The sequence below is a fragment of the Tenrec ecaudatus genome, chromosome 3, assembly GCF_050624435.1.
Source record: "Tenrec ecaudatus isolate mTenEca1 chromosome 3, mTenEca1.hap1, whole genome shotgun sequence".
In the NCBI taxonomy this organism is placed as follows: Eukaryota; Metazoa; Chordata; class Mammalia; order Afrosoricida; family Tenrecidae; genus Tenrec; species Tenrec ecaudatus.
Genome location: NC_134532.1, coordinates 78,171,708 through 78,194,193, shown reverse-complemented (window position 1 = coordinate 78,194,193; position 22,486 = coordinate 78,171,708). Strand labels below are relative to the sequence as shown.

The following is a 22,486-nucleotide window of genomic DNA, read 5'->3' as shown; positions in this document are numbered from 1 at the left end:
ACATACAAATATTTGCTTCGGAAGGGGAAACATGTATCTGGCAAGAAACCCATTCTTATTATGATGCGTGAGCAACTGCCACCTGAGGGAGGTTAGAGACTGCTAAACAGGAAGCCGCGCTCATCATCTGCTGAACCTTTAACTACTAATAATTGGACACTTTGCTGATGGTGCAGAGCAACTTTCCAGCTGATTAATAGGTCATGTGCGTAGAAAAGGCACTCCCGTTTATAAAACAATTATGCTAATCCTCTAATTTTTTCAAAGATTATGAAATATTCTAATCTTTGAAGGATATAGGTTTGGTTGCAGATGGTGTTTGCATATTACTTGTTGAGCTCATTAACATTTTTGAATTTCCTATATTTTATCATCACAACCCCATGAGAACTATAATATAGGGATTATTACCCTCCATTTAAAATTGGTAAACAAAGATTCAGAAGCAATTTAGAGGTCTGTCCAAGGTCAAACAGCTAGTTATGAGAAAACAGGAATAGAATTTTGATTTCCTGACGCAGTGCTCTATTTAAAGGCTCAGCACATGAATACTTGAAAGTTTCAGCTCCATTTGGTTCAGTTTAGATGTTTGTATTGTTAACATAGCTTTACTTTGTACATCTACAAATTCAAACATTGCTCATTTTACAAGAAGATCAACAAAGCGAGTTCATGTTTGAATGTTGTAAGAAGAAAATTATTAAAATTACTTCAGCGCATGGCATTCATAAAGTATTGTGGCCTGAATCTATTTCGTCGGTCAACCACTAACTATAAGGTCAGTAGTTCGAAACAACTAGCTGCTCTGTCGGCGAAGGATGAGACTTCCTACTCTTGAAAAGAATTCAAGTCTCTACCCTGCCCCATAAGGTTGCAATGAGTCAGAATTGACTCGAGGGGAGTGTGTGTGGGTGTGTAAACATAATGGAAACAGGGCATTGTTACACCTTATTGAGAATCTTAAAGTCTATTGAACCATGCAATAGGCCACCCAAAGAAACGCCTATTGCCATGGAGTGGATTCCAATGGCAAGCTACCCTGTCGAGCAGAGTAGGAACACCACATCGGGTCCCCAAGGTGGCTATCTTTATGGACGCAGATGGACACCTCTCCTTTTGTGGAATACTGGGTGGGTAAGAATCGGACCCGAGAGCTTTAACCATGCTTCCACAAGGGCCTTTTAACAGTGGGCCACAATCTATGTTTTAATTAATTAAGAAGTTTTTCCACAAAATATACTCCAAAGAGTAAAATGATTTAGGGGACTTTCTCTCTCTCTCTCTCTCTCTCTCTCTCTCTCTCTCTCTCTCTCTCTCTCTCTCTTTCTGTCTCTCTGTCTCTCTCTGTCTCCACAATCAACTAATTTGAGAATTCCAGATCTGGTCTGGAGAAAGGTACAATGATGATTGGTTTCCAGATGTGAGAATAGAGATGGATAGGACCCATAGAGACACGAGGACAAAAGGATAAGGCAATCTAATGGTTGACATTGCTTTGGATAATGGGGATGTTTTCTTTCAGATTAGAGGAGTCTAAGTAGAGATGCGCAGGTTATACCTTTTAACTTCTCATCTGGATTGTAACTATTGTAGTCAAGACATTGGACCGACCCTATGCTACCAACAAATCCAACAATTTATCAAAACTTGAAATGACTATAAGAATTAACAGGTTTCTAATGAGCATGAAAATGTGACAAATAGTGACAGACCCCTTAAATCTTCTCGTTAATTTTTTTATGAATCATTTCTGTTTAAAATCTTAGGGAGGAGATTCACATTCTGTGTGGAATACTGGATTCAGTGATCCCCAAGGTCTCTCTAATTTTAAAACTCTGCTATCCCTTTCCTTATCTAGGTCCCTGAGCGGTACAAACGGTTGGTGTTCCACTACTAACCTAAAGGCTGACAGTTCCAGTGTATCCCATGGTGCCAGGGATGAAAGGCCTGGCAATATGCTTCTGTAATGCTACAACCAGAGCAGCAACAGGAAGCTGTTGGGCCCTGTAACATATGAGTTATCACATGTAAGAACCAACTCAGCAGCAATGGGGAAAAACATCATTGTTCTACTTTACCTCTGTTTAAACAGAACAGAAACAAGGGATAAAATTAAATCAGTCACTAAAGTCTTCCCTACTTTTACGTTTCTAGAATCAAAACTAGACACCATTGATATTAAAAATAAACTTAGAAGCTACTAATGGGAAGGACATGACACATTCAAAAATATTGTCCTGCAAATTATCTTTTCTTATACTGGGGTTGGAATCCTCAAAATTAAAACTGAAAAGAGAAGTTAAATGGTCTCCTCAATACACTTGAAGGATTCATATCTGTCTTTGTTGATTACTCTGTGATAAAATATGAAAATATCATCCCATAATTTCTACACTACTTATTTCACATCTCAGCCTTACATGAACAAACTGACTTTGAGCTAAATGCATTTTTTATGCCCATGTGAAGCTGAAATGCAGGAATTTTGATCCCAAGGTACATCAACCATATGCTCCATTAGTGAGAAATTTGTAGACGGATCCAAAGTTAGGATGAGTAACTTAGTGACCTTGCTCTTTGAACACAGACGTATTTCTCTGACAGCTGGTCACATACTAGCCTTCAGTCTGCCTCAGGGACTTACCTACATGTGAATATATTTCAAATACACATCAGACTTAACACATATTTCCAAAAAAAAAAACACATATAATAGAACGATCTACTCAATATACCAATTATTTTAAGAATTGAAGTTAATCAAGATCAGAATTTAAGATAAATCTATCAGTGCTTTATTGTCATTAATCAAGAGATTCTCACTTTTCCAGAGTGATTCATAAACTTCAGTGGAAGTTCAATTTCACAATTTAACATCATTAAGAGACCTCACTTTTTAAGAAAGTCATTTGGCGATTATTATTATATTTTAGATCTGTTTAAGTATGCCCAACTTATCGATGGTCATAGACTTATGCTGATGTAATTGTCAATGAAAGTTAGTCCATAAACCTTATGGACATGTCGCTGAAGAGTTACAAAAGAAACTTTGGACACATTCTAATATAGATAGGATGCCTCTGTAGTATAATTTTGATATATTTTTGTTGCCATCTTTGCACATATATCCAGATAAATGAATTTTATTTTCTAACCATCATTAAGTTAGAAACCTGGAAATGTGTATAGCACAAGATTTTCCTCTCCTAGAAAACTGATATCGTGTAAAAGCCAAACACAAGATGAAAGAATTCAAATCTAACTTTTATGTCTTGTCCCATGCTCTGTAAGATTTCCTATTTTGCTTTGCTTTCAATCTGGTTAACAGCTGTGCAAGTCCTATAAGAAATAAGGGAGTCTGTGGTGGCATTGTCAGGGAAGCCATGGAGGATTAGCAGCAACGGTGATGGTTCAAAACTGTCTGTTGCTCCTCATGAGAAAGGGGAGGCTCGATGCCTCTGGAAAGGTGTGGATGCTCAGAAACCCCATGAAGTTTCACTCTGAGTCAAAACCAATGTGATGGCAGTGAGTCTGCTGAGAGGCAATAGAACCCTGGTGGCACTGTGGGTTAAGCATTTGGCTGCTAATTCAAGGTAGGCAATTCAAACACATCAGCTACTCTCAATGAAAAGTATGGGATCATTTGCAAAGATTTATAGACACCCCCCAAAGCCAATATAAGGTTACTAAGAGTTGCTTTGTTTTTAATAGACATTTGACCTTATGAAATTGTATAATGTCATTGGTAAGTCCCTTCACTGTGGTTTAATTTGAGTCAATAAGGAATTAAAACCAGGGCTTCCAGCTACTTCAACCTCCTTCTGGGAATTTCCATTGCTGCCCCAAATGCACAGAATCAGAGTATACATTCTAACAATCTACCCCAGGTGATTCATATAGAATCCATCACAACTCCTAAGGAAAATACATATCTTGAACATTTAAGAAGGCAACATCTGAACTGGATGCAAAGGGGAAAAAATGTGGTTGATTGTAGACCAGGTGTCAACCAGTCTGATTAACCACACAGCATTCAGAGCCTCTGGGCATTTTTCCTGAATTAAGTTTCTCTTCTTCTAAGTTCTCATTCGTACAAGATGTGGTGACTTTCAGGCATCAAGTAATATAAATTTGAGTCAGGCCAAGTATTAATTAAACATGGCACTCTGATTATTTAAACCTTCAATTAAACGTGATTATTCTGAGCATGTGGATAGCCTGCTCTTCAACAATGACTGATGGTATCAAGCTTTACTGACTTCCTCTAAGTCTACGATTCCCAAGCTCTCCAGAACAGAAGGAAAAAATGAAGTGAGAAGAACACTGGAAAAAGTCTAATAGACAAACTGACTTCGTTCAGACCCCCAAGGTTAACGCAAAGCAACTCATTCCTTGGCTTTCATTAACACAAGACATGATTTATCAATTTAAGAGCAGAATTATAAACATTATACATCTCAATGATATGTTCTTCTCACTGTGTAACTTTTTGAACAATGATAAATTGCATAGTCCCCATGAAAGTAATGTCATAAGGGAAAGCTCATTCTATTTGCAAATATGAACACTTTCATTTAAAAAAGCAAATGTATACAGTGACAACCATTATTACTATATCTTCCATTTTGGGTGGAAAAATAACATTTTAAAACCCATACAATTCTTAGGGGTCTGTCATCTTCATCATACAAACTTTCATACTTCAAGATGAGGAGCTGATACCAAGGCCTCAAAGTAGAACGCAAATGTGTTGAGAATGATGATGGCAACAAATGTAGAGATGTGCTTGACGCAATGGATGGGTGTATGGATTGTGATAAGAGTTGTAAGAGGCCCCAATAAATGATCTAAAAAAATACTATCTTTACCCTGTTATATCTATTTGTCAAGCCAGCTACCATGCTATAGGCTATTTTAAAATGCAAATCTGCTGTTCCAGTGAAAGTTCAAAGATAATTATTGTATTTGCATATGGAAATATCAAATGTCTCCTGGATAATTCCTTTTCTCACAAACACAGAGCTATACTTGCAAGAAAACACATGATGAGAAGCGCCATGAGAAAGTGTCGTCGTGCCAGTGCTGTCTTGCTGTTGTGGCTGCAGTGTGCCACAGCAAGCCCGTGTGCCGCAGAACCTAACGCTGCCCAGCCCCAAGCCAGCCTCGCACAATGTAGCCTTAAGATGGCATCTTACCCATGTGCGACAACGGTTGATTTACAAGCTTTGAAGAGCTAGTGACATTTGATCAAAGAAAAAAAATCATAAGCTGGTCATTTTATTTCCATCCATCTCCCAATTTCTCTCTTACATGCTCTCACACTTAAGAAACTGTTCTCTAAATCATGCTGTATACCAGCGGTACAGAACTGACCCCATAGAGTAAAAGTAGATCATCTGAAATTTTTCCACGCAAGAGAAATTACACAGAGAGGGTAGTCAATTGTGGTCAAGAAGCTTTGCTCTGCATTCTACATAGTTTAGATCATGTGTCTATTTTCACCCATCTAAATGAATTATCACCTCCTCCATTAGGTAACAATTTTAGAAAACTTTATTGCCTAGGTGGAGGAGAGTAAAGGCGTGGACCTTTGGCTGCTGATTCATCTCTGCAGCTGCCAGCAGTTACATGTTGCAGCACACCTGGAAACACGCAGCCGGGACTGATTGGGAAACACATTTATCTTGGCAGATCACGGAGGAGGTGGAATCATAATGATTCTCCCTTGTACCCGGGGATCTTTAGGAGCACTATCTACCTACAAAATAATACAAATGACACATCTGGACTAGAGCCACATAGTTTCCCTACACATTCTAGATGTTTAATCATAAATATTTCCAAAAGCATTTTCCTCATTTAAAAAATAAGATGGAGTTTTAAAATATCTGAATTTATTGCCAATATCATAGGTATTTTATCTTAATTGACATCAGGTCTAAAGTCCTTAAAACCCTGAATTTCTTTCACTAGCCAATTCCTAATACTTATCTTTACTATTTATAGGTTTTGTTTATGTTTGAATTTCTCTTATTACAATTTTGAGAAAATGAATGAATGTGTTATACATTCCACCTTAGTGGAACATCAGACATTCAGGTTGGGGTGATAGAAAACAAAATGTCACATTTATATTACTAAACAGCATTAAAATAGATACATATGTGTATTTAAGATATATATGTATATACATATATATTCCTATATATAGCCATATATGTGTGTGTATATATACACAATGTATGTCTTTGTAACTGGGGTATGATATTTTAAAATTTTAAGAAGTTATATAGGAAGTCATATTCACAAACCTAGAATTTTCTCTTTTCATAAAATATCCATGATGTCCATTTCCATTTTCCATAAGAGTCTCTGTTCATTTTAGAATATTTAAAGACTTAAAAGAGACCATTGAAAAAAAACAGAGTACCGTGTTCTACACAAAGGAAATTCAATAAGGATTTCATAAAATCTAGGAATCTGTCTTTTCTCTGTGTAGGTACGTACGCAGTAACTGTTTTCAAAAACAAAAAGACAAGGCACACTATCTCTGTATGTGTAAGCGTTGGGTTTGAGTGATAAGCTAGGTGATCATTTCCAAAAACTACTAGGCAGAACTAGTTCCTTAGAATATATGTTCTCTACCACAAGGAAGTTATAAATATGATGGCACTGTCACCAAGGTGCCATTTTCCTCCATAAAATAAGTTTTAAAATATTTAACATACATGTTTATTTCCGTAAATTGAATCAGACACTGTTAACCATCCCTTTCATCTCAATTGTAGTTTCATGGGCTCTAAAACTCAGATAGCCCGGTACCTGACCAAATCTAATCAGCCTGTCTCCCCCCAATATATGTGGTGCCAAAATTTCTTAATATACCTTAATATAAATCATGAACACTTAAGCATGTTTTATGATGTCCAGACTAATGCTGGCTCACCTTTATAATTGTTCCCTTTTCTGGAAATGTCTCTCTCTCTCACGATCGCTCTTGAGTTCTTTGTCTCGCTCTTGCACCCAGAGAACACCTTCTCATCATTTAAGATTCCCTGCAAACAATGTCTCCCTTGATAGAATTAACTATTTTCTTATTTCTTCTATGCCTAGCTGGTAAATAATCTTCTAAGTATAAATCAGGCTGTGCTACCTATATTTGTTTATTCGTGTGACTCATTAATTAGACTGTAAAATGTTTGAAGGCAAATCACTCTGTAAGATGTTCTTGGTGCAGTAGTTGGCCCAGAGTCTATGTTCAGAAAAAAAAGTCAGATGAATTACAGAACTTCAGAGTTCGGTTAGGAGTCTTGGTGGTGCTCATTTGGACTCATGAGTAAGTGCCAAATGGCTAACCGGAAAGTCAGAGGATGGAAGCCACTAGCTGCTCCGTGGAAGAAAAAATCTGGTGCTCAACTCTCTAACTGACTAGGTCCCTTTGCCTCGACCACACAGCACGGCCATCTATGAGTTGGAATCAAATTAGTGTCATAGAACAGGATAGTATGCATTTGACACAATAATTCTTAATTTTTCTGTGGTCTACTCAGTTGTTTTTTAAACAAAATTAGGTGAAGGCTTACAGAGCAGATCATCCAGTTTCTATTCTGTGATTTTTATACATTCTGTTTTATTTTCATGATTTCTTCTACAACTACAAACGCTTATAAACATATCAGAAAGATAACTCATTTTTTAAAAAAATTATAACATTTTAGAAGTAATTTTTTAACCAACAAATAAGACAAAGAAGTCATCCAGCTCCTAGAATGTACAAGACCCTAAATCCAGGAAACATAGGACAGGGCAAGATCTGACAAAATAATAATGTATAAATTATCAAGGGTTCATGAGGGAGGGGGGAGCAGAGAGGGAGGGGAAAATGAGCAGCTGATGCCAGGGGTTTAGGTGGAGAGCAAAGGTTTTGAGAATGATAAGGGCAATGAAAGTACAAATGTGTTTTATACATTGGATGGATGGATGGATTGTGATAAGAGTTGTATGAGCCCCTAATAAAATGATTAAATAAAATAAAAGGGAAAAATGCCCCCCCAAAAGACCCTAAATCCTTCTAGGTGTACATTAACTACATTGCTCCTTTCAGTTGGATCTAGTATTTAAAACAAAGAACTATTGGAGATAGTGTTTTATGGTTCTTCTGTAGGTAGCCAAGGGTCCATGTTAAATAGCAAGAGTATGTTTATATAAGATTGATGTTTTGTTGTTTGTTATTGTATTGTATTGTTTTATCTCTGTTCCAATTAACAGAGACCTATTTGACAGAATAGAACTGTCTTTGCTTGTAACTTGATGTTATTCACATATTGTTTATAGCAAATTGAAGTGAACTTCAACTTCCTAAGAGCCTGAAAAATGACAATGATGATGACAAAAGTAAGATAGCATAACAACAATTATAAAGCTAATGTCCATATATTAAATGTTTTTGGTCTATTTTTCAACTATATAGCATTCAATTTTGTCCTTCACAAATATGTGAGAATTAACATGATTACTTACTTTTCAGGATTATCCACTTCCTCAGTAACAAAATTGAGGTAGAACCTAAAGCATATATATAAAACAAAGTATTAATATATTTTCAATTATAGTACAAAGTATCTAAAGGTTAAATATTTAAAAAGTGAGACCAAAATTTTCAACAGAATATTGTAAATAAATACTTGTGGTAGGATGGAAAACGCCAACTACCTAAACTCTCACAAACCATTTTTCAAATGAAACATATTTACAGAGTGCCGATCACAACCAAACAGGAAGGCAATAATGGTGGAAGAGCCTTAGTCCCTCTTTTGGATGAACTCTTCATAGTTTGCAGAAGGTCACCTAAGCTAGAGTAATATAGTTCTGTAGGCAGTGCTAAAGGAAGACACAGAGGGTCGGTTGTCTATCATTCTTGAAGACCTTGGGGAAATCTGAGCATTTTAGGCTTCTAGGGGATGAGCATAGAAGTGTGACCGGGCAGTTATGCGCAGGGGTTTTGAGGAGCTTTAAGCATTCTACACATTAGAGATTAGGCACAGTCGGAAGAGAATTTAAATACAAGGTAGATTTTACTTCAAGAAGTTCAAATTTTAGTCATGGAAACACATCAACCAAGATTTGCAGTACAGCATAAGTATGACATAGCAGCCCTTCTAAGTTTAGGGAACCATGATCAACTTCCTAAACATAAATGCAGCAGGCGAGAAGGAAGTGAAAATAAGATTTTAAAAATTATAATTCTCAATTCATATTTCTTCCTTTCACTTCATGTTTTCCAACATGCATCCAAACTAGCTTGTCAAGTCATATGACTTCTAGTGGCTATTTCTGGGTTTTTTTGGACATATTTTCCATTAATTTTACACACAGCTAAAATGCCATGCATGACTTGTTGAAAACTTTCCAAGTTCTGAACACTTTCTGGTCTATAGTATTCTATAGTATTGTAAATATGACCTTACAGTCATGGACCTAGCGAAATCTAGTTGCTTTCCCTGCACCCTGTGACTCTGTCCCTTGCTTCCTTGGGCCTTTGTCTAACCATGTGGGTGGGATTGCTGGGGAAACTTTAGAGCCGGTTGACGTCAAGGCTCCAAGATATAAGGTTAAGAAAGAATCCTTCCCCTCAAATAAACTTATATAAACTGGATCATGAATAGAGGTGGAAAGCTAATGGGCCATAATAGGCAGAGCTAAAGATCCAAAGACAAAAGCCTTTCTAACCTTTTCTTTTCTTGGGACATTGTTACGAAACCAGAGGTCCCATTCTCAATGATAGACTGATTTGTTTCCGGAGTTTTCTTTGAAAAGTAATATAACTTCCCACAAACGTACACAGGAATCCAGGTGTACAGGTCTAAATTATCTGTAATCTAAATCCAAATGCCTGGAATACTAACCCAGTGGGTCATAAGATGGTTTAGGCATTTTATAATCTAAAACAAAGATAAAGAGATTAGTTTTACGCTGTCATTATAAAAATTCCATTTAAATGTGGCGGTGGCTCCAGATCAAAGTGTCTAATATTGTAAGGATTGCGCTTTCAGTAGAAACATTTGAAAAGCTGCGAGAATAGCAGCAGCGAAGGTGATGTTAAAAGTTAGCAACTAAGAAAAAAATCGAATGACTAGAAAGAACAGTGCTGAAAATAGAGGTTATAGTTATACCAGGAAAGCCAGAAATGATCACAAATGCTATGTGGAATACACACTCCAAGGGACTTGATATATTTGTTAGACACCCAGCGCATTGGGAAGTAGGGTGGAGGGGAGCAAACACAGCCAGTCCCTTCTTCAAGGTTGTTTTTGTTTTTTATTAATAAATCATTTTATTGGGGCTCATGCAACTCTTAATCACAACCCATACATACATCAATTGAGTAAAGCACCCTTATACATTCGTTACCCTCATCATTCTCAAAAGTCGCCTTCCACTTGGGTTCCTGGAATCAGCTCAGTTTCCTTCTTTCAGGGTTGTTTTAAAAACTGGTCATTTCCAGCAATGTTAAAACAAGAAAATAAATATTTATTCGCAGGCAGGTGAGGAGGGCGGGGTAGGAGAGCACAATATCAAACATTCGCATGCTCTGGAGAATGGGTAGGAAGGAAAAGACAGGGCTGGGCAGAGGAATGGGGATTGAGAAGCTTCTTACTGCAATCCAAAGCCCACAGGTGGTGGGAAATACACCTGTATGCCCTGCCAGTCTCCAGCAAGGAGTGCGCAGACTCCTCCTTGGTTTACATCTCCTCGTGGCCTCCGGAGAACGGTCCCAAGACCCATTGTTCTAGCTTCTCTGAAAGGCTCAGAAAAGCTGGCAGTGCCTCCCAATACCCAACTCTGGGAATTGTTCTTAAAGGAAGCATATTCTTTAGATTATATTTGACACAAAGGTATAAAATAATCTCAGCAGGTGCTTTAGAAAGCTAAATCCATGGAGGATAAAATTTTAAATGTGGAAGAAAAGGGCACAGAAAAACTCTTTTCTATCACAGAGTTTTTTTAAAAAAGGCCCACCAAGCAATCTTTAGCTTTGGATGAGGATAAGGGACTGAAATTGGATGCATTCCCCAGGGCTACCCGGGGTAATGGCCGAAGTATTTCTCTGACTGCAGACCTGGGCAGTAATATGAAAGCTGTTCTGACCCAGTTCGGTGACCTAGCTGGGTTAATGATTTCTTCTACCCCCATCATGTTTCTAGGAAGGAGTTTCCTTTCTTTTGGAATGGGTCTGTGCGTCTCAGAGACAAAAGCCTACCCTATTCAGAGTTCTCCAGCGTCCCTAGCGGAGTCTTTTTCCTATTCAAAACGGAGGAGGCAGAATTGCTAACAGTGAGAGCAGGCTTCCAGGACAACAAGTCTTCAGGCTTTTACTTAATCCCTAGGTGGTAAATTCTGATGACAATAAGTTTTTTTCTGTTATTTTCAATAACCCCCTTCCCTCGCCTTTTTTCCATCAAACATTGTGACAGTGCCTACCCCGGGAGGGGAAGTTTCTTTGGTTGCTACATCTGCTGCACAGTCCCTTCATGATGCCATAGAAAACAGAGGCCAGAGAGGCAGGGGTCCCGTTTGAAAAGTCAGTCAGTGTCCTGCTCTCTGGGCTTCTGTTAGCCCTCCATCTTGTTTTGTTCACACTCAGATATTAACGTTACCTCTGAACCTCACAACTGAAAGAAGGGTTTCCAAAACACCACTTCTCTCTAAAAAAAAAACAGATAGCCATAGATCAACAACCAGACTATTTCTAACTGTTCACAAAGCAGCATGCAGGTAGCACTGCATTCAAGTAACTGCCCTAGAAATACAGTTACTGTCTCTGTCCCTTACATAAGGCACTGCTCTCAGATAACACTTCATCTAAAACATGGGCCTTCTTGTCCAATACTGTGATTGAGCATTCAAGAACATAAGGAGTTCGACAGTGTGCTGGGCTTTCAGATAAGGAGGGGACATGAGGCTTAAATGAGTAGAAGCATAACCAAAATGCACATAAACCTCACTCTTACCCTGTAAGACTGACATTGGGATTTGGCCGGTGCCCATCAATTAAATACTGAGATAGGAGAGTGAGTCAAAATGCAAAGGGTCTTTATGCATGGGAGAAATTGATCAAGCTTCAAAAGCCTGGAGAAGTGGAGAAAATTTGCTTAAAAAGAAAAAGCTGCATATTCAGTGCTTGGTGTGAGGAGCTTAGGAGGACAAGGAAACACTTTAAGACACCGTGGGAACAGAGGCATTGTACTTGCAGGCAAAAGAAGCTTCATTCAGCAGAATGAATCAAATCTCCTTTGTGACTATCTCCACAGTCCACATTCTGGATGGACTATTGCTGGCCTCCCCACACTTGGCTCTTGCTGAAAGCTTTTACCACCTCCTTGCTCTGCTCTGGCTTCTCCCCTTGACCCTCCCTAGCAGCTTGGCTGGTGCCCCAGGCCCCTAAGCTCTGATCTCAGGCTGAATAGCGGAGGGATAGTTCCTTCTGCCACTAACCCTGTGATCCCAATGCACTCAGTTTTTTCCCCTGGCCAGCACCACAATGTTACTTTGAACAAAACTAAAAAGATTTCAAAAACACTCCGAGACAGAATGCTTATACACAATGACTTAAAAAACAGCACTCTGGGAATATACAAATATTTTTACCCTGGTCTCCTCAGAGTTTTAATCTCCTAACAACCTTCAAACATACCATGTTTCAAATGCCATTTTTAAAAATGTGAAGTTCCTATATACCCGTTATCTTCTTCTAATTCTAGCTTTTCCTAATTCAGTTAGATTAATACAGTAACATAGCCATGTATTTTCAAGTTCATCTCAATTCCATGCATTAGCTGGAAGGTAAGATCCTAACAAGAAGAAATGAAAGGAAATGACATGTGTGTTTGAAATGTGTTTGTGTATGTGTTGAGTTTGTCTTCTAGTATTAGTTTTAACCTGTTCGCTTAGCCTTAAGGACCCCTCGTGGGGGTAGTGGTTATGCATTTGGCTGCTAACCGTAAATAAGGACCAGGAGCTCCTTGGGAAAAAGGCAGGGCTTTCTAGTCTCATAAAGAGTTACAATCTCGAAAACCCACAGGGGCCATTCTACTGTCCGTACAGGTTTGCAGCTATGAGTTGGAATCAACTCAATATCAGTAAGTGAGGAGTGTTATTTTAGCCTTACATAATATGCTTACAGATAAAGTTCTACAACTATAGATCTCTACCTAGTGAAAAAATTGCCACTGATTACTCCACAATAATGTAGTTTAATCTGACTATCATAATTATGAGGTTTAAAGAATATGTTTGAACCTAGTAAGCTTTCTTGTCAGAGTCACTGCAACTAAATCTAAGAGGTCAAGAAAATTTCATTAGCAAAATGGCTCACTGGGATCCCAGGTCATTGTTATTCAAGTGCCTAAACCAGGCAAGGGCTGCATACAAAGTGCTGGCGACTTAACCAGATATAATCACAGCTGGATATGCATCCGAGAACACGCATCTGTAATGTGAGGATTTTAAAAATCTTTGCCACGTATGTTTTGTTTGTTTTCAGACGCGGGAGTGTAAGGAACTTGTAACGTCCTTTAAAATGCGGTGGTTTGTCCAGGGAAGCTGATCGCGGTATCTAGGGTTGCCTTTTCACTGCTGTGAGTGCACTACTTTACCCTTAGAAACATCTTACTTAATGTCATATCTGATGAAGAAGAGGAAGAAAAAATGGTCATTATTTGTAAAAAAAATTGATGCTTCAAATGAAAGACAAGCAAAGTACTATTTACTAAGACCTACGTCCATTCATTATTTCATACTGAGTACTCCCATAAGCAGTTACAGTCTCAAAAACTCATGGACAGTTCTGCTTTCTCCTAAAGGGTCACTCTTAGCCAATAATGATACAATGCCGTAGGTTGTAAGTGAATACATCATATTAAGTAATTTCAATTGGTTCATAAAACTCAGCACTTGATTGCTGTAAAAGCAGGCTGTATTTACTAGCCACCCTAACTTCTTTTATTTTTTACAGTTTTATTGTTGTTAGTTAGTTGAAGTGCACAGTTCTTCATAAGGGAACCATGTCATATATTTTATTTCCAGGAGAGCATACCACACTGAATTGTGGCTACTCACATCTATCTAAGACCTTGGTTAGCCCTTAGAGCAGGTGAAGGGCTGACTGAGCCACATAGACTACCTGATCTCTCGACATCAACTTACCAACCAGCATAGGCATACATTCCATAATAGAAGGCCAGTGGCAATCTCAAAATACTTGCGTCTCTTCCTGAAAAGGCATCTTTAAAGTTATGTGTTTGTCCTGCAATAAAAATAGAAAAATTGTAGGAATTTTAAATGAATTTGTTGTAACATATTCTTGAACCATAAATATCTCACTCTTTAAATATATAAGAAATAGCTATGAAACAACAGTATCCATATGGTTTCATGTAAGTAGAGTTCTTAGTATTTCCAGTTTGATCTGTTTCCACTCTTCCCCTTTCAAAGAATCCCTAAAAGTAAACTAGCCATTAAAAACAATACTCTATATTTCTTTTGTAATGCCATCATAGGAAAGAAAAAATGGCATTAGCACACACACACACACACACACACACACACACACACAGGCACTTCTTCATTGGAGCATGCTAAACACTTGATGGAAATTAGCCATCAAGAGAAAAGGCTAATTCATTTAAAGAATAGCATACTTAAAAATGAAAAGTAAGAAAAATGTTGCCATTGCATTTATTTCGACTCAGAGCAAGCCTGTTGAACTATGTAGACCCTCCCCATGGGTTTCCAAGGGTTCCAAAGCCAAGTATAGCATCTTCCTCCCACTGGGTCAAACCACCACTCTTCTGGTCAGCCGTCAACTGCTTAAAGAAGCCCTTATGGAATCGTTCCACTGTATCCTGTGGAAATCCTTCTTTACATGTGCATCCTTCTTTAAAAGCCCTTTAAAATCAGGGCTTCTTTAAAAGTGCGATAGAATTCTTAAAAATATCTGATGGTCTACCCTTCATGTTGAGGTAACAAGACACCCAAGGAGTATCTGCCCATATTATTAAATATATTTCCTATTTTCTGTTTATCCCCTGTAATTCATTATACACTTACCTAGAACAGGGGTTAACAAAATACCATCTGTGGACCAAATCTGTCATGCCCCTTTTATTGGTGCAGGTTCATGCTCATGTGTTTAGGTGTCTGTAACAGACTCACCCTGCAGTAGTCAGGTTGAGTAGTTGTGGGATAGAACATGTGGCCAATAAGGTTGAAATTATTACTATCTGACCTATTTCTGGGAAAACAAATGTGCTGACCCTTCACTAAAGACTAGAAGTAATTTATTCTGAGTGCATTGAAAAAAGTTATATTGAACTGTAAAATAGATTTTAAAAAATATTTCAGTAAAATATGGATTCAACACTTGAGGATCACATCTCTCCATCTTGTTAGAGTTACAATTGGTCCCTTTCTTAGCTATCTTTGGAATAATTAAAAAATAAATATTCAGATTTATTTCATTGAGCCAATAAATGTCACAGCAAATTAAATCACTGAAATGAGATCTCTGTCTTGGTTTCAAAAGCCGTCTTCCTGTAAGTAAGCTGAAGCTGGATGGGATATATGAGAGGCTCTCTCTTCAAAGTCAAAAGGCAGGTGTTACCTACATTTCCCAGATACATTATGATGCTATAAAATGTAGTGAGGCAAAAAAGGGAAAAAATGAAATAAAACACTAAATTATTTTTTCTAAAAGGAGGTAATTTTCAAATAAAGCTCATTTTAAATTATATAGTCAATGCAGAAATACTTATGTCTTACTGAAAGCATCTCCTTGATTTTATAAAAAAAAAACAAGACAAATTAAAAAAAACTCACTACCATTGGGTCTATTCCAACTCAACTTGGCCCTATAGAACTGGTTAGAACTTTCCTTGTATGTTTGAGATGGTAACTCTTTGTGGGAGTAGAAAGCCTTGTTTTTCTCTTATGGAGTAGTTGGTGGTTTAAAACAGCTCTTTATAACCTTATTTTTAAAATCTAAGCCAAATTGTTTATAACCAGGACTCTTTATAACCTTGATAAAAAATCTAATCCCAACTCACTGCCACTGAGTTGATGCCAATAGCGACCCCATAGGGCAGGGTAGAACTGTCCCTGTGGGTTTCTGAAACTGTAACTCTCTATGGGAGTAAAAACCTCATCTTTCTCCCATGACCTAATTAAAATCTAGTTCAAATATTGGAATTAAGCAAAAAATCTATTGATTATTCTTTTATTGTGATTTACAGTATCCTTGGTATAAAATTATACCAAATCAAAAGTGTCAGAAATCCACAGGGGGCAGGTGTACCCTGCCCTATGGGGTGGCTGTGCATCGGAATTGACTGGATAGGAAAGAGAATCTCTACAGGAGACCGTGGAACCACTCTGTAAACTTCTGAGGCTGTAAGTAATTAGAGAAACTGACTGGTCTATCTTTCTCCTTTGAACAACTGGTGGATTTGAACTTCCAACCTTTTGGTGAGCAAGCAAGTGATCTCACCACCGTATCCTCAGGTTTCTTTCTGCTTGACCTAAATCCTTTAAATGGCAGCATGGAACCATAAGAAACCAGAATTATACAGAAGCTGGTTCTCAATGCAGAACCTAACACATCTTATTTTGATAATATTACAAAAGATAAACATTTTTAAACTTATGGATTTTTTGACTAAGTAATAGAGGAATCAAAATGATGAAAGTCATGGTATTCACTGGGAAGCTTAACAAATCCTCCTGAGTAAATGCAGAGCACATAGACATGTGTAGAATCTGGTTAAAGTCTAAAGAAATGCACAATTTATATGTGTAAAATCTTTCTCTTTCTGGGATTTGAGATTAATGTGAGAAATGTGTGATGCAGTTAGAGATAAAACAAATCACATTTTTTATTAATAGAGAAAATATACCAGCTATGAATATTATCCAAATTGCTAAAATTCACTTTACATTTGGTGTGCTGTGTGAAGAGACCTGATCCCATCCAGTGCGTCCATCATAAATATTAAAAGGAATCATTACTCTGTACCTGGAGCCCTGGTGGCGTAGTGATTAGGGGTGGGTTACTGATGTAAGGTACGCAGTTCAAAGTCACCAGCTCGTCCTCAAGAGAAAAACCAGGGCTTCCCTAATCCCATAAAGAGTTATAATCTTGGAAACTCACAGAGACAATTCTACCCTAATCTATAGGGTTATCATGAGTTAGCATCGACTCAATGGCATTAAGTTTGGATTAAAGGTGCTAAAAACAGTTCAAGAAATAAATTATGACCACTGCTCTCATGAACTCTCAATACAATAACATTTGGATAAATATTCTCCATATATGTATGTATGTGTACATCTATATCTATCTACACACACACACACACACATATATTTGAATGGGAGAAATGGGAAGTAGTCTGTAGCACTACCCATTGCCTTACACTACATACAGCAAAAAAAGAAAAATAAAGAAGAAATTTTTATTGTAGATTTAGAAAAAATATATGATTCTTTAGGGCCTACTAAATCAGGACTAAAGTAGTGTTGATAAAACAGGGTTTCTGTATTTTTTAAAAAAAGAAGACATTCCGAACCGAAGACTAAAGGGTTAGCCAAGACACAGAAAACTCTAACTGAATGGATGGTTTTCCTGCATTCCCAATGGGGCAGATATATTCTAAGTAGACCAGCTCAGTGGGTGCAAGACAAGGTGAGTAAGAAGAGCAAGCTTATGGCTTCTCCTGGGCATAAACGCGGCATTAAGCCCTTGTCTGGGTTTACTCTGAGGTGGCTGAGGTGGCTGAATTTAATGCAAACACTCCGTCAGCAGGGCTCTGAGATTCCCGCCAGGCTTATTAACTGGACCACAGCCTCTCCCGTTCCCCGCTGCAGAGGAACTGATCGTTCCATGTTTTCTTATTGTTTAATGCCTCCACCAACAGTGATGACTTTGCTGAACTTTGGCATTTCCTTTTGCCTCGAGTAATTCTCCTGCAACTTCATTAATGTTCTCTATAAATTCCCCTTCTTGGATCAGACAATATCAGTGTAAACATTAAATACTGAACATGCCGAAGTTGTAATGTCACACCTTTCCAATTTCATCTCACAGTCGTATTTATCTCCTGCTACAGTGCCTGTTGTTCATTAAATAGCTCACCTGACCTTTTCCTCGTCCAACAATTTCCACTGGCCTGCCTGGGCTTTGTGCTCTGAAACAGCTAAGATGCAGCATGTCATCATGACATCACATGGCCTCACCCAGCTCACCTTCTCCTATTAAATACTAAATAAGGCACCTCATTACAGGAGAAGTATTTTGTTAAAAATGAAACTTTTACATGGGAAAATAATAATTAAAAATGTTAGGTTTTAAAAACTCTTTTTGGTGCCAAATAACATGTCTTTTAGGAAACCCTAAAAATGTTTAGGCCACTTGTCTTATCAGAAAACTTATCTCAAAGCAAAAGGACTAATAAGCATAAAGTAAGGATTGTTGATCCCTTCTTATTTTTCCCCCAGCTATTTTTGTTCCTAGCAGCAGTGAGTTATTTTAAAGTAAACCCAAGAACACATATTGGTCCATCATTAAAACTAATTGGCAATTTTTTTTCCAGTTCAAGTCTTCACTCCAGTTGATACCAAGAAATTTCACTGATACCTTATTCTGTTGCTCAGCCTAATCTTAATCCTTTAGTTGCCGTTCAACTGTAAATACCAGCTCACCTCCTCCCCAATGTAGTAGGCTTTCAAATCAATTAGATGACAGTAGAGCGTTGACGTTTCACAAGCAGAGACTAATTAAGTGATTCTGCTAGTACAAGCAAAAGTTAGTGTTAGAGAGACCAAGAGCAGATAACGTATTTTTAAAAGCATTTACTTTCCAATCCATACCTTTAATTAGCTGCATAACTCCAGGGACTATAATTATCAGAATTGCTGTGAGCTTGCAAAAGGTTAGGAAAATCTGGATCCGGGCGCTCCAGCTGACACTCATGCTATTGAGAACCATCACGACAGCTGCAAACAAAGAGATGGTGTTACAAACTATGAACCCCCATTGGAACACAAACACCTTACCTCTCTGCTGCTCAATGTGTGGTCCCCGAACCAGCAGAGCTGTTGTTGGTGCCTAGAAGCAGACAGGCCGAAGCGCAGGCTCTACCTTGGACCTACTAAAATCGAATTCACATTTTTATAAGATTTGCAAGTGATTTTTATGCACATTAATGTTTAAGGAGCAGTGGCCTTGTACTAAACTTCTCAAAAACATGAAAAGAAAAACAAAACTGGCATGGAGTGGACTCTGACTCGTTCTGGGCCTCTAGCTATAGGGCAGGGGAGAACTGCCCCCGTGGGTTTCCAAGACTAACTCTCTACGGAGTACAAAACCTCATCTTTCACCATGGAGCAAACCGGTGGTTTCAACCTGCTGACCTGGAGGTTAGCAGTCCTGTGAGTAACCACTCTGCCACTAGGCCCCTGAGGCAGTAATAACTTCTCTGTCCTATGGGATCACTATGGGTTGGAAATCCACTCAATGGCAATGAGTTGAGGTTTTTTGTTTGTTTGTTTGTTTTGTTCTTTGTGTAAGCCAATAAGAGGAGTATTCTAGTGCTCAAACCATCATGTGAAATTCTCTTCCAATCAAATCCTGAAGTCATGCAATGAGATTCTTTAGTGCAATGCAGTAGCTCTTTCTTCCTCTGATTGTGGCATACATATCTACCTACCAATGTGAACTATACTCAATGTAGAAGAGCCAGTTGGCATCTTATTCTTAACCGTTAGAACTCATTTTGTGTTCGTTGCATGCCATCGAGCTGATTCTAACTCAGTGTGACCTTATATAACAGAGTAGTTGTATGTTATATAAACTTATATAATAAAGGTATATTAGACTCACTGACAGTGAGTCTACAAAAGAGAGTAGAACTCTATGGGAGCAGGTCACCAGGGCTTTTCTTCCGTGGAATTCCTGAGTTCAAACTTAACCAGCATACCAGCGTGGCTCTTTGAAACTAACTAACTTTACTGGAACTTTTCAGTGGGTGCCTCTCTGCTTACCAATTAGCACACCAAGAAGCCTTGAACCCACCATAAAAGAATGGATTTTCAAGATATGTTTTGCAATTTAAGCAAAATATTGTAAGACCCGCCCCAAAGGGTTACCAAATAGGCTGCATAATTGGTCAAGTCAACAACATTTATATTTTTTAATGATACATTTCCCCAGGACTTCACTTATCTACCTTCCTCTCTTGGGTGGATCATAAGCATTTTCAGAAGAGAACAAGCATTTTTCACCTCTGTGCAGCCACTCTCCAGTTCAAAACCAGCAGGCACACCAAGGGAGGGAGATGAGCCTTTTAATTTCACTAAGAATTACCGTCTCAGGAACCCACAGAGACAGTTCTGCCCAGTCTAACAGGGTCTCTATGAGTCAGAATCCATTATATGGCAAGGAGTTTGGTCATTTGGTTTGGTTTTGTATCTAGCTACATGTCCATCCCATATAAATAATGGATCCCCAGTTAGAAAAACTATTTTCAGTCAAAGAGACAAGGTAATGCTCTATGATACTGGCTCTTATAACCTGCTGGAAATACCAAAATAATTCCAGAAAGTAGATTTTTATTTTTTTCTGCCCGTGCCACAACTTCATAGTAACAACACCAAAAGTCACTATTATTTGGAAGTTAGCATGTAGTGTCTATATGCTTTATTTTTATGCAGTATTCCTACTGTTTTCACAATTACAAAATTGTTTTTTTTGAAACCAAAAGAATGGTTCTAAGGGGATAAAGCAAATACTTACAGGCTTCTTATTATTCATGTTTCAAATGGGAATAGATTCTGTACAGTATCTACAGTAACAGTTATCTTCATAGTTTCCATCCCCTGATATATACACTCGCTGATTCCAAAATTAAAGAATTTAACTGAAAACATTATCAATGCCAATAGATAGAAGCAACAGTTTTGAATGAATTCTTAAAAGATGATTCTCACTGCCATCAAGTCAATGTTGACTCATAGTGAACTCATGTGGATTCCCACGACTGAAACTCTTTATGGGAGTAGAAAGCCCAGTCTTTCTCCCATGGAGCTGCTGGTGATTTTCAACTGCCGGCCACACAGATTGCAGTCCAATACTTAACCACTACACTGGTGTAATCTTCTAATGGGTTATTATGCAATCATTTAAAATTGCAAAAACTACAATGCAGCCAACAATATAATAGGTGAAAGAATGTTTATGATGTATAACTACATAATCCATAACCGTTAGCAGAGATATAGGTGAAGGGCTGGATAGATGGATTTATTGATATACTAGTAAAAGTCAGAGACAAAAGAGAGAGAGGGGTGGGGGAAATCTAGCAGAATACTTATCAAGATGTTAATGTAATCCAAAAAGGATCAAATCCCAAATCCTTTTAAACTGTTTTTCTTTTTTTGCATTGTTTTAATAATTTTTATGAAAAATTTTCACTTTTAAGAACCCTGGCGCCTAAGTGCAAAGTTCAGGTTTCAAATCCACCAATTGCTCCACCAGAGAAAGATGAAGTTGTCTGCTACTGTACTTGCTTAAAGTCTCTGAAATCCAAAGGGCAATTCTAATCTGTCTTATAGATTCACTGGCAGTGAGTATAGGCTGTCTTTGGTGGCACTACCAGATGAGCATTGGACGTTTAACCTCAAGTTCAAATGCACCAGCTACTCAACAGGAAAAAGATGAGGATGTGCATTCACATAAATATCTACAGTCTCAGAAACCATATGTAGAGTCACTATGAGTTGAAATAGACTCAGCGAGAGTAGATTTGAATTTTGGGGTTGGTAGCATTGTTAATCAACAGCTTGTTTTCATTTTTGAAAGAAAAAAAAAGAGCTCCACAAACCTCACTCCCACAACAACCACAGAGGACAGATGAAACATCCCCATTTGGTGTTCAATGTTGTCATCTCTATAAAAGCATATTGCCACAACCTTTTCACCAGAAGTGGCTACTGGGTTTGAACCACCTACCTTTAGGTTAGTAGCCAAAAGCTTTACACCCTGTTTTGATCCAATCTGACAGAGTAGCAGTACACCACAGGGTTTTCTTAATAGGAGTAGACTGTCATATTTCTTCCTGTGGGCAGGTGAGTGGGTTTGAACTGCCAACCCTATGATCAGCAGCTGAGTACTTAACCAGTGTGCCACCAATGCTCTTTTCTGAACCCTTACCACTTCACAGGCCAGACATCTCCACTTTGAACATTCCTGTCTCTTTTTTTTTCAGAGACCACTTAGAATCACCATTATGTGTACATGATTGGTCCACAAATGAAGAAAACTAGAATGGACCTATTATTATACGTCTCAAATAGCGGTACTGAAAGATGAAGCTTTAGACTCTTGCCCAAAGTTACAGTCTTGGAAACTCATGGGGCAATTATACCCTGTCCCAAG

At 38.1% G+C, this 22,486-nt stretch overlaps 1 protein-coding gene across 1 annotated transcript in view; it reads right to left on the bottom strand.

Moving 5' to 3' along the window:
• The window catches only part of SLC7A11 (solute carrier family 7 member 11), an 89,681-nt gene that overhangs the window by 52,888 nt on the left and 14,307 nt on the right, over nt 1–22,486 (bottom strand). The window contains exons 4-6 of the mRNA XM_075543782.1: nt 18,922–19,047; nt 14,206–14,305; nt 8,521–8,565 (exon numbers count right to left, since the gene is read on the bottom strand). Of these exons, the coding sequence (XP_075399897.1) occupies nt 8,521–8,565; nt 14,206–14,305; nt 18,922–19,047 (271 nt within the window). The remainder of the gene's footprint in view (nt 1–8,520; nt 8,566–14,205; nt 14,306–18,921; nt 19,048–22,486) is intronic.